Below are 12,415 nucleotides of genomic sequence, written 5' to 3' on the forward strand. Positions count from 1 at the left end.
GGGGCTACAGAATTGCTCTGAATTCCATCGTTCTTTGATATATTTGTAATACTACAGCTTAGGAATGATTAAAGAATCTATTAGAGGTGTATGATTTGCTCTTAATTTTTCTCATTCAGTTCAAATTTGCCAAAGTTGCTGTGGTTACGTTGTATTCACTCTCACAGACACTTACCCTCCAAGATGCAGCACAGAACGCCACAGGAGATCCTTCTTCCCTGTGGCTATCAAACTGTGCAACTCCTCCCTCTTCTGTCGTGGGGTAAACTGAGACTGACTCCCATCCCATCCCCCCCCCTCCCCAATCTTGCACATCCCCAATCCTTTCCACTCGTCACTTTAATTACACGTTTCATGTATTTTGTGTTTTTATGACTGTTGGCAGATCAATTTCCCTCCTGGGATAAATAAAGTTATATCGTACCGTATCGTATTGTTGATGCTGTTGAACAGCATTAGAACGGGCCTTAGACTTTGTGCATACAATTTTCCTCATTGAAGCCTTCACGATGACCCATTTTGTTGCTGTGTCATGATATCATTGCACCTTGCCTTGATTTGCTCTCCCATTAAACTAAGGGCTGATTAAACTACATCAGCAAATGGGAAGGTTGTCATTTGACTGCAATTATGATTTGACTCAATAAATGGTTGAAGTACTGCAATCAAAAGCTTTAATAACAGTTAGGGTTGGATGATGGACATAAGACAATATTTAATGTAATTAAAAGCTAATTTACTGTTGCCGTTATAATCCAAACAGAAGTTAGTTATCAATAATGAGGTGAACCAGTCCTTACCAGTTACACTTCAACATCATAGAAAAACATAATTGTGAAATCAATGGCTGCAAATTTCAAGTTCTCAGAACAGTCTTTTTAGATTTTTTTTTAGATTTAGAGATACCGCGCGGAAACAGGCCCTTCGGCCCACCGGGTCCGCGCCGCCCAGCGATCCCCGCTCATTAACATTATCCTACACACACTAGGGACAATCTTTCTGCAACTTAATTCTGAGACTTGTGAGATGAGACGGTAAGAAACATCAATTCCAGGAGTGCAATCGTTAAAAGAAATACAAAGAGAACTTACCCACTGGGTAATTTAATGAAGTGCATGACTTTCACATCGGTCAGAACAGTTATTCTGTCAGCCTTTGTAAAGTGAAGTTCACAGTCGGCGTAGGTTAGAGAGATTAGTCTCCCAGGACTATGGATATAATGATGACGTTTTCAAGCTGTTGTTTCCAGCAAGTAGTCTCCTTTCCTCTTCATATGGTCAATTATTCCATAGTCATCACATCCATATATTGTAAATCTTTCAACTGCTATCTTTTCACAAATTGATCTGCCATTTATTTCAACATTGTCATTTTAATATTCTGGTTTAAAAAATTGTCCTCTTGACTTAACTCTAAGTTCCTGGTTTCATTCTGGTGAATCTACAAATCAATTCCCTGAAAGTACAACCATTTTGGGGGGTTAGATATTTTAAGGATTATAACATGATCCTTGTGAGCAATTTTGGGCATCATATCGGAGAAAGGATGTGCTGGCTCTGGAGAGGATCCAGAGGAGCTTTACAAAAATAATCCCAGGAATGTGTGGGTTAACATATGATGAACATTTGATGGCACTAGGCCTGTACTTGCTGGAGTTTAGAAGAATGAGGGGGTACCTCATTGAAATGTACCGAAAGGTTTGGATAGTAGATGCGGAGAGGATGTTTCCACTAGTGGGAGAGTCTAGGACTAGAGGTCATAGCCTCAGAATTAAAGGATGTTCCTTTCGGAAGATGAGGAATTTCTGTAGTCAGAGGGTGGTGAATCTGTGGATTTCTTTGCCACAGAAGGCTGTGGAAGCCGTCAATTGATATTTCTAAGGCAGAGATAGATAGATTTTTCATTAGTGCGGGTGTCAGGGGTTATGGGGAGAAGGCAGGAGAATGGGGTTAGGAGGGAGAGATAGATCAGCCATGATTGAATGGCGGAATAAACTCGATGAGCCGAATGGCCAAATTCTGCTTCTATCACTTATGACCTTATGATGAAAGATTTTAGATGCAGAGAAATCTTCCAACTTGCCAACCAGTTCTCTATCCATGTCCATGGACAACCCCAGTCACATGTGCTTTCATTTTGCATTCTAACCTCTGATGTGGGATGGTGTCAAAAGCTATTTGGAAGTGTCGTACATGAGATTTGCCCCCTCTGCATTCCACTGGTTATATGTACAAAACAGTTGTTCAGCATTTTTCTTTTGCAAATTAATGCATGCTATGTTACAGAACAATAATGAGGTTCTACCAGTTACGCATAAACATCACAGAAAAACATAATTGTGAAACAATAACAAAGATAATAAATCTGGAAGAAATGTAAAATCATCAATTGTTGAAAAAATGCCAAAGTTAAGTACAGAAGCATGCCTGTCCTAGGTGAAATTAAGGGCAATATTTTACAGTTGCAACGAATATTATGATTGTTTATCCAAACATTAAAGAGATACGTACTTCTATGCTATCTGGAAAATTGTTAGCTAAATGCAGATTTAATTGGGAATTAAAGTCAGATCAATAGTATGTAATGAAAAGTATTACCAATTTTCTTTTAATGTGGATCTTTGTAGCCAGTTGTTGTCTCTTAAATTCTATTTGTTCCTTGAGTAGTCAGTGACAGAACTCTGGTATTACTGAATATTTTATTTCAAAGATGAGAATTAAACGGAGACGTCCCTCAGTCTTTAGTTGAAAGTGGGAGGGTTTCAAGTCAAGAAACACATTAATGTGTAAGCACATTGCACAGATACAATAAATATAGCTGAAAACCCACAAACAAGATCGCTATGTAATATTTTCTTAAAACACATTAAATATACAAACGTGTGTGTTGTTTTTAACAGCTGCACATATTTTGTTTTTAAATGTCCCCTTCCTTATTTTAATAGAACAATGTAATTGCTGTGGATTTATTAATAAACATGTAAAATCTCAAATTCTTAGATCGCTAAAAACATAAATTTTGTTCCTAACACATTAAGCCACAAAGTAGTAATCCGTAACCCCATAGTTACTTTTATTTTAATAAATAGATTGCAGATAATACAAAATCTAAGGCTAACGTCCCTTGGGTCTTGGCAGTGTCGTTTGATGTATGAACAATGGATAAAAGGTTAATCGCCAACTAAGGTCCACCCCGGGACAGAATATAAAAGTCAACGTTAATTACCACAAACAGTTGCTATAAGCAAATTCTACCCTGTTCTTAGGGGAAATATTAAACTATGGATAAGACTCACAAATACGTTGACGCGTTCTATAGCTGACGATCATTCTAGCCTAGTCGTATAAATTACGTCTTAGCTTAAAATATTATTGAAATGTTGTAGATTCATTTCCACGAACAATCAAAAATAATGGGCATATTCTAGCTGCCTGGAAATTAAGTTACCAAAATAAAAAAGTTTAATCATCAACAACAGGAGGCGTCTGTTAAAATTGCTGCTCCCATGTCCATATTAACGACAGGGCATTTTATGGTGCTAGTAAAACAGAGCTGCTTTAACTTTACCTTTAAAGTCAATAAGAACCATAATTTCCTGATGGATCCTAATTTTTAAATCACCTGGTGTAGGACCTCTGCCAGCTAAAAATTTCATGAATATTGTGGGAGCAAAATGAGTCCCCTCTGTAGCTATTATCTCTGCCGCATTTGTAAGACATAGAGTTTACAGCTGCTGCACATTTTCTTTTTGAAAAACTTTTTGTTCTTTCCTCCGTCACGAGGAATTCACTGACGGATTTAAAATATTCCAGCAACACTTCGTGGCTCCATGCCGAGGACCTGCTCTTCAAGAAGCCGCAATGGCCACCGTGTTTGGTCAGCAGCAGGAAGAAATGAGGGTTGGTTTCGAAGAGCTCGAAGGGCAGGGTTGTGTCTGCGTCTCCTCGGCAGGGATCATCCTGGCTGCAAATGCACAGCACCGGCACGGCCACCTCGTCCACGTCGCGCAGAGGATCGTTCTTCTCCCAGTACGCGTCCCACGACAGGTTGCTCTTCTTGGTTTGGCAGAACAGCGCTTCCTCGAGCTCCTTCAGAGTCTGAGTGGCAAACAACTTATCCATGTCGATGATCTCTCCCAGTGCAGTGGTGTACCTGGAGTTGGCAAGGATATTAACAAAGAGGCCTTTAACATGACATAGAAAAGTACAGCGCAGGAACAGGCCCTTTCACCCAAAATGTCTGTGCCGAATAGTGGTTGCAAAACTCCCTCACTCCCAAATACGGGACAAGGTGACGTCACCGCCCCGCGCCCCACGTGACCTTACCCAGCCAGCGGCCACGTGCTCCCGCTCCAACAATGGCGGCCCCCATTGGTGGAGCGGGAGCACATGGCCGCTGGCTGGGTGAGGTCACGTGGGGCGTGGGGCGCTGGGCGGCGACGTCACCCGATGTCCCTTATTTGGGAGTGAGGAAGTTGGCAACCGTACTAATACAGGTCAAGGGCGGTCCCGAACGGGACAAACTAATTTAACTCAAAATACAGGATGACCCGGCTAATACGGGACAGTTGGCAACCCTAGTGCCGAACATGATGTCAAGATAAACTAAACTCATCTGCTTGCACCTGATCCATTTCCTCCTTTCCCGCCATATCCATGTGCCTATCTAAAACCTCTTAAATACTACGAACGTGTAATCTTCCACCATCACCCCAGGCTGCATGTTCCAGGCACCCACATCACAAATTCACCCGTCACATTAAAGCTATGCCCTCTGGTCTTTGACATTTCCACCATTGGGGGAAAAAGTTCTGACTGTCTACCCCATCAACGCCTCTCATAATATTATACACTCCTATCAGTTCTCCCCTTAACATCTGACGTTCAAAGAAAATAATCCCTTTGTCCAACCTCCCCTTGGAGTTAATACCAGCTAATCCAGCCAGCATTCTGGTAAATCTCCTCTGCACTCCATCACTTTGCAGAGTTATGAACAATTCCCTGGGGGGTAGTGTGAATTGTGAGGAAGATGCAATAAGGCTGCAGGGTGACTTGGACAGGTTGTGTGAGTGGGCGGATACATGGCAGATGCAGTTTAATGTAGATAAGTGTGAGGTTATTCACTTTGGAAGTAAGAATAGAAAGGCAGATTATTATCTGAATGGTGTCAAGTTAGGAGGAGGGGGAGTTCAACGAGATCTGGGTGTCCTAGTGCATCAGTCAATGAAAGGAAGCATGCAGGTACAGCAGGCAGTGAAGAAAGCCAATGGAATCTTGGCCTTCGTAACAAGAGGAGTTGAGTATAGGAGCAAAGAGGTCCTTCTACAGTTGTACCGGGCCCTGGTGAGACCGCACCTGGAGTACTGTGTGCAGTTTTGGTCTCCAAATTTGAGGAAGGATATTCTTGCTATGGAGGGCGTGCAGCGTAGGTTCACTAGGTTAATTCCCGGAATGGCGGGACTGTCGTATGTTGAAAGGCTGGAGCGATTGGGCTTGTATACACTGGAATTTAGAAGGATGAGGGGGGATCTTATTGAAACATATAAGATAATTAGGGGATTGGACACATTAGAGGCAGGAAACATGTTCCCAATGTTGGGGGAGTCCAGAACAAGGGGCCACAGTTTAAGAATAAGGGGTAGGCCATTTAGAAAGGAGATGAGGAAGAACTTTTTCAGTCAGAGAGTGGTGAAGGTGTGGAATTCTCTGCCTCAGAAGGCAGTGGAGGCCAGTTCGTTGGATGCTTTCAAGAGAGAGCTGGATAGAGCTCTTAAGGATAGCGGAGTGAGGGGGTATGGGGAGAAGGCAGGAACGGGGTACTGATTGAGAGTGATCAGCCATGATCGCATTGAATGGCGGTGCTGGCTCGAAGGGCTGAATGGCCTACTCCTGCACCTATTGTCTATTGTCTATTGTCTATAAATCCACTCTAAGATCTAACAAACAGCTTTGCATATGACAATATGAGCTTTATCTCCGTTAAAATAATCTTACATCAAATGCGCAATGCTTTGTTGCCTTTAGAGGTGCCTGAGAGCTTTTCATTTTAGGTGGCAGCTCTAGATTTCATGTCCATCCCTGACCACCCTCTCAGTTTGAACCACGCTGTTTATCCTGGCATTCTATTTAACCCCAAATGCATATCAGTTTCATCACAAAGTAAACTGTTTTCATCTCTAACATATCGACATTTGGACCTTTGCATCAGCCCATCTGCTGTTAAAATAAAGAAATATGTCTTTCTGACTTCCAAACTCAACAAGTCCTATGTCCTAGGTGGACACAAAATACTGGAGTAACTCAGCGGGTCAGGCAGCATCTCTGGAGAGAAGGAATGGGTGATGTTTCGGGTCGAGACTCTTCAGAGTCTGAAGAAGGGTCTCGACCTGAAACTTCACCCATTCCTTCTGTCCAGAGATGCTGCCTATCCAGCTGAGTTACTCCAGCATTTTGTGTCTACCTTCGATTTTAACCAGCATCTGCAGTTTTTTTTGCTACATTAAGTTCTATGTTCTGCTGGTTAGTCTTTCACCCACCTTCCACACACCACAAATCATTCAAAAGTTGTTACCTAAATCCAAACTAAGTTCTTATCAATGTCCACACACTCACTAACCTAAACTGGAATCCATTGTTAGAGCTCCAATAAAAGATTATTTTCCTTTATTGCCAAATTCCTCCCTATCCCTGTTATCTTCTTCAGTGCTATATACAATGTGATCACATGGAGTTCAGTTCAATTTATCACTCTTCAGATAATGAAGCCGATCGTGCCTGCATGTAACAAAGTCCTAAACAACTTTGAAACTTGAACTGATAAAAGTCAAGTAACATTTGTACCACTTCTCCACTGTGTGAGTGAAGCGTGTTTTATTGTCATATGTCCCGAAATGGAAAAATGAAATTCTTACACGCAGCAGAACAACAGATACGAAAACATATTACCCTGTAAAACCCATAATAAACACCAAAAGTTCAATATATATATTTTAAAAATGGCAGTAGCATCATCAAATTGGCATCAAAAATATCTTACCCAGACCAAATGATGTTGTGCCTGATCTCCATAAAATAGAACATAGAAGAGTGCAGCACAAGAATAGGCCCTCCGGCCCACAATCCACTGCGATTTTGCCTCAGACTTCATTTGCATCTCACAAACATCACCCATCTACACTAGTTGCACCTGCCTGCATTTGGCCCATATCCCTCTAAACCTGTCCTATCCATGTACCTGCCTAATTTTAGCAAATTGAAAAAAAAAGGAAAATGTTTCATGGTACCCAAGTCCTTCATCTTTTCATGAAAATTGAATAAGTGCTGAATAGTGAGGTAGTTCACTGAGAATGGTCAATAATCATTGGGAAAGCCTGCAGCATGTTATGAAGTGACCTCCCTGCAGTGTAGGAAAAGGAGCTTCCACAGTACAGGAATAGGTTCCGTAACAAATATTAACTGCAGCATGGGTATGAAAAAAACCTGCAGATGCTGGTTTAAATCGAAAGTAGACACAAAATGCTGGAGTAACTCAACGGGTCAGGCAACATCTCTGGAGAGAAGGAATGGGTGACGTTTTGGGTCGAGACCCTTCTTCATGTACTGTATACCTGCCAAGTTCACAGTGAGCAACAAATACTTTTCAAATCACTCACCTGCTCAGCCAAGTTTTTTGATAAAGGAGCAGAAGCCAATGATAAAGCCAGGGAGATCCTTTCTCAAACCACTCCTGGCATCTGAAGATGGGTGAGATGCAGGCAGCACATGTCACATAGCTGGAGGATCCACACTCGCCAAGGTAAGAGAGCAACAGCCCAGCGCCTGTGCTCTCACTTACAGTGAAGAGCCTGGCATTTGGATGTTTGTATCGAATGTATTTGACTGCTTCTCTGAGATCAGATGGATCACCAAACTGCTGCAGCTTCAGTGTGGTCAAAAGGCATCCATTCTGGCATCTTCTATTAAATATTACTGGGCGGTGGCCACAATCCAGGGCTGAGGCACAAAGCTTCAAAGACAAAATCAGAATTAGCACAATTTATAGTATTGTTTAGTTGAGCCAGATATTTAGCTCCATGTGGCTACAGACCATTAAGGAGCACAAATTTGGAGATGTGCATTGCCTTGGTCTCACACTCTCTAGCACTGTGGACCAAACTGTCAAGAAGCAAATTTTGGTGTGTACTTAACGTTAACGACCATTAAGAACCTCAGTTCAGTATCCATGTTCAGATACTTTCACCAGGATGACCCTCTTGAAGGGCAGTTCATGTGTTAGAAAATACTTTACCATCCAGTTTTGGTTCATTCATTCATTCATCCATTCATTCATTCATTCATTCATTCATTCATTCATTCATTCATTCATTCATTCAGACATCATGAACTTTTTTCTACTCGGAAACGTTTTCTTTCATAATTTGTAAAATTAGACAATCTCAAGACAAAACGGCAGGTTTGTAAATATATTCAATAACATCTTAGTTGAAGTAGGCTTTCCAACATTTCGGGGGTTATGGGGAGAAGACAGGAAAGTGGGGCGAAGAGGGAAAGATAGATCAACCATGATTGAATGGTGGAGTAGACTTGATGGGCCGAATGGCCTAATGACCAAATGCTCCTATCACTTATGAACTTATGATTTTTACTCATTGCTTTTCTCATTATTCAATCACAGACATGGGCATTTCTATGGACATCATCATACAATGGTCATCTTTAAATGTCCTTGATAAAATACCATGTACCATCTTCTTAATATTTGAGTGTCTTTCTCAGCAACTTGGGTCCAATTTCCCACAGTCCCTTTAAGGCTTACGGTCTTGTAATTTGGAAGAATGAGAGATAACCTCACTGAAAGATAATATTCTGACAGGCTTTGACAGGGTAAATTCTGAGAGGTTATTTTTCAAGGCTGGAATGACTATGACAAGGTTAGAAACAAGAAACTGATGATGCTGGTTTATTAAAAAAGGACACAAAGTAATGGCATAACTCATCGGGTCAGGCGGCATCTCTGGAGAACATAGATAGGTGACCTTTCATGTCAGGACTCTTCTTCAGACTGATTGTAGGGGAGGAAAGAAAGCTGGAATAGTGGAGGGGCAAGACAAAGCCTGGCAGGCAATAGGCAGATACAGGTGAGGGGGGGGGGGGGGGGGGGGGGTTGATAGGCAGATGGTTGGACAAAGGCCAGAGATGAAAAGACAGGACGTGTAGATCAGTAACTGTATTCCTGATCCAGTCACTGTATTCCTGATCCATGTCGGGTATTCCTTTGGACTGTTCCTGGAATGTCTTATCTAGCGCATGCGTGCTAGGGAGGTTCAGTTGGACACGGGAGTATTCAAATGGAATGTACGGGCTTGGTCTTTGTTCTGCAGCCTCGTGGTCAATAAAGCACATTATGAAGTTTAACAACTTGTCGTTATTCACACAACTTCATACAGGAGGTATGAGACACAAAGGTTGAAGAGTTGTGAATTGTGAAGCTAGAAGAGGGGATGTAGGTGGAAAGTGTTGGGGAGGGGAGAATAAATGCACTGGGGAGAGAGTGGAGGGGAAGAAAGGTGGGATGGGGGAAAGAAGGGGCGGGGAATTCGATGAAGTAAAATTGGACCATTCAATGTTCATACCATTGGGTTATAATCTACCCAAGCGAAATATGAGATGTTGTTCCTCCAGTTTGCATATGGCCTCATTCTGGCAATGGAGCAGGCCCAGGACAGAAAGGTCAGAATAGGAATGGCAAGAGCAGTTAAAATATCGGGAGAACCAGTAGACCTTGGCAGACCGAGCGCAAATGTTCAGCGAGATGGTCGCCGAGTCAATGCTTGGTTTCGCCAAAGTTACGTGGACACGAGGTAAAGAGTAGACCTGTATTATCAAAGAAGAGGGGAAACTTCACGACTCATCAAATTGAGAATCTTCATTTTCTCCCCCAAATATTTGTGAAATATTTAATAAAGAGTATAATGAAGAGTGCTGTTGATAATTTTTATTCCCTTAAAGGTATATGGCCATTGAATGGGAAGGTGTAGTTGAGGACAGGAATTAATCTTGATCTTATTCAAATGGTAGAGTAGATGCAAGAGTTCAAATAAAGTAGTTCACATTGCAGCACAAAGGTGGCACAGCTAGTGGAGCTGCTGCCTCACGGCGCTAGAGACCTGACCTGACCTGACCGCAGGTGCCTTTTGCATGGAGTTTTCATATTCTCCCAGTGACTGTGTGGGTGTCATGCGAGTACTTCTTTGTAATACTGCCTCTGTAAATTTGCCTCTGTAAATTGCCTTTATTGTGTGTAAAGAGTGGATGTGAAAGTGGGATAACATAGAACCAGTGTGAATGAGCGATCAAAATTTAGCATGGACTTGGTGGGGCCAAAGGCCTGTTTCCATGCTGTATCATACAAATAAATCGATTAACACCTGCATACAGCATGAAGGCAAGGGCTAATAAATGACAAGTAACATTTGTGCCACAACAATGAATCACCATCTCGCAACAAAAGAGTCTTACTCTATAAGTGTCAAGCCTCTGCTATCATTATCATGGTGATCACTATTGGCCAGAAGCTCAACTGAGCCAGACACATGAATACATAGAAACATAGAAAATAGGATCATGAGCAGGCCATTCGGCCCTTTGGCCATTCAATATGTTCATGGCTGATCAACCAAAATCAGTACCCCATTCCTGCTTTCTCCCCATATCCCTTGATTCCGTTAGCCCCAAGAGTCTGAAGAAGGGTCTCGACCCGAAACGTCACCCATTCCTTCTCTCCAGCTTTTTGTCTATCTCTAGCTATATCTAACTCTCTCTTGAAAACATCCAGTGAATTGGCCTCCACTGTCTTCTGTGACAGAGAATTCCACAGATTCACAACTCTCTGGGTGAAAAAGTTTTTCCTCATCTTAGTCCTAAATGGCCCACCCCTTATTCTTAAATTGTGATCCCTGGTTCTGGACTCCCCCAACACTGGGAACATTTTTCCTGCATCTAGCCTGTCCAATTCCTTGAGAATTGTATATGTGTCTATAAGATCCCCTCTCATCTTTCTAAATTCCAGTGTGTATAAGCCCAGTCGATCCAATACGATGGCTACAACAGTTGGTGAGACACTAGGTATTTTTTGGGGAGCAACTCATTCCTGGTATCCCATAACCCTCCCACAGTCTACAAGGTGGAATACTCTCCACTTGGAATCATGCACTTACAACAAACGTCAAGAAGGTCTATACCATTCAGACCAAAGCAGTCTGTTACCTCCACTGCTGTTACCTTCTTAAACTACTCGAACAGCACCTCTCGAACTGGCAACCACTGCCACCGAGAATAAACGAGGTTCGTGCATATGGGGATAACACCATATGCAGATTCCCCTCCAAGTCACACACATTCATAACTTGGAAATATATCATTATCACAGCATCTAAATCCTGGAATTCCCTGCGCAACATTGGTATTGTGAAAATACCTTCACTGGAAACACTGCAGCGGCTCAAGAAGACAGCTCACCACTGCCTTCTCCTGGGCAGTTTGGAAAGAGCAATGAAAGCTGGCCGAGCCAGTGATGCCAAGATCCTGAAAACCGACCGAGTCAAAACAGGACTGTTCTCAATATCTACCTAACTGGTAGTCAGCTTTTCTTTAAAAAAAAAAAATGTCTTGAAAGACACCACATTACAGCTTCTCAAATCAAAGAGAGCTTACAAAAAAAAACAACATACGGCGAATGAGTCTCTAACCAATGCAGATTAGATGCATTTCAAGAGCCTTTGAAGGAACATCAGAGCATTTTCAGATTCCTTTATTATTGATGAGTTCGTGAATCGCACGGCAGAAACGAAGTACAGTAGCGGAACTAATTTGTATGTGAATGTGTAAATTGAATGGCGCACATGTACTCATTATAGGATTACATGTTGCAGTCAGTATAATCAAACCCTTTGATTTTACAGTAACATTATTATAAATGGTGCTGTGATAAGCAAAATGTAGATGATTATCTTTCAACGTAATATTTAATTTTGAAATCCTTGCACCATCTGGGCAGAATATATCTTGTCTAGTTATTCGAAAACTAAAATTGCCAGGTTCAACTTTCAGGCTTGGTATTTAATCCTGTAAATAGAGTACAATTTTAAATGGGAAATGTTGAAAAGCTTCCTCTGGTGCAGATTTGGTTAAGATTCTACAATCAAGGTTCTCTCCCATTGCTGCTGCGTGAACGCAGTGTGCTTTTCCTGTGGTCACTGTAGGGCTGCCAACTGTCCCGTATTAGCCGGGACATCCCGTATTGATTCCCGTATTTTGAAAGTGCATTTTAATCATCTTGAATAATTGATTTCAAAGCAGGAATGCAATTTCTGAAGCTTTCACGCAAGGGATATTTTTGGGCACATTTAAGTTATTTC

At 41.9% G+C, this 12,415-nt stretch overlaps 1 protein-coding gene across 1 annotated transcript in view; it reads right to left on the minus strand.

The window, feature by feature from the left end:
* Positions 1 to 693: 693 nt before the first annotated feature.
* abhd15a (abhydrolase domain containing 15a) overlaps positions 694 to 12,415 on the minus strand; it is a 35,738-nt gene continuing 24,016 nt past the window's right edge. Inside the window, exons 2-3 of the mRNA XM_078422285.1 lie at positions 7,652 to 8,004; positions 694 to 4,152 (exon numbers count right to left, since the gene is read on the minus strand). Coding sequence (XP_078278411.1) covers positions 3,618 to 4,152; positions 7,652 to 8,004 — 888 coding nt within the window. The 3' untranslated portion in view covers positions 694 to 3,617. The remainder of the gene's footprint in view (positions 4,153 to 7,651; positions 8,005 to 12,415) is intronic.

This window comes from Rhinoraja longicauda, chromosome 26 (genome assembly GCF_053455715.1).
Source record: "Rhinoraja longicauda isolate Sanriku21f chromosome 26, sRhiLon1.1, whole genome shotgun sequence".
NCBI classification, from domain to species: domain Eukaryota; kingdom Metazoa; phylum Chordata; class Chondrichthyes; order Rajiformes; family Arhynchobatidae; genus Rhinoraja; species Rhinoraja longicauda.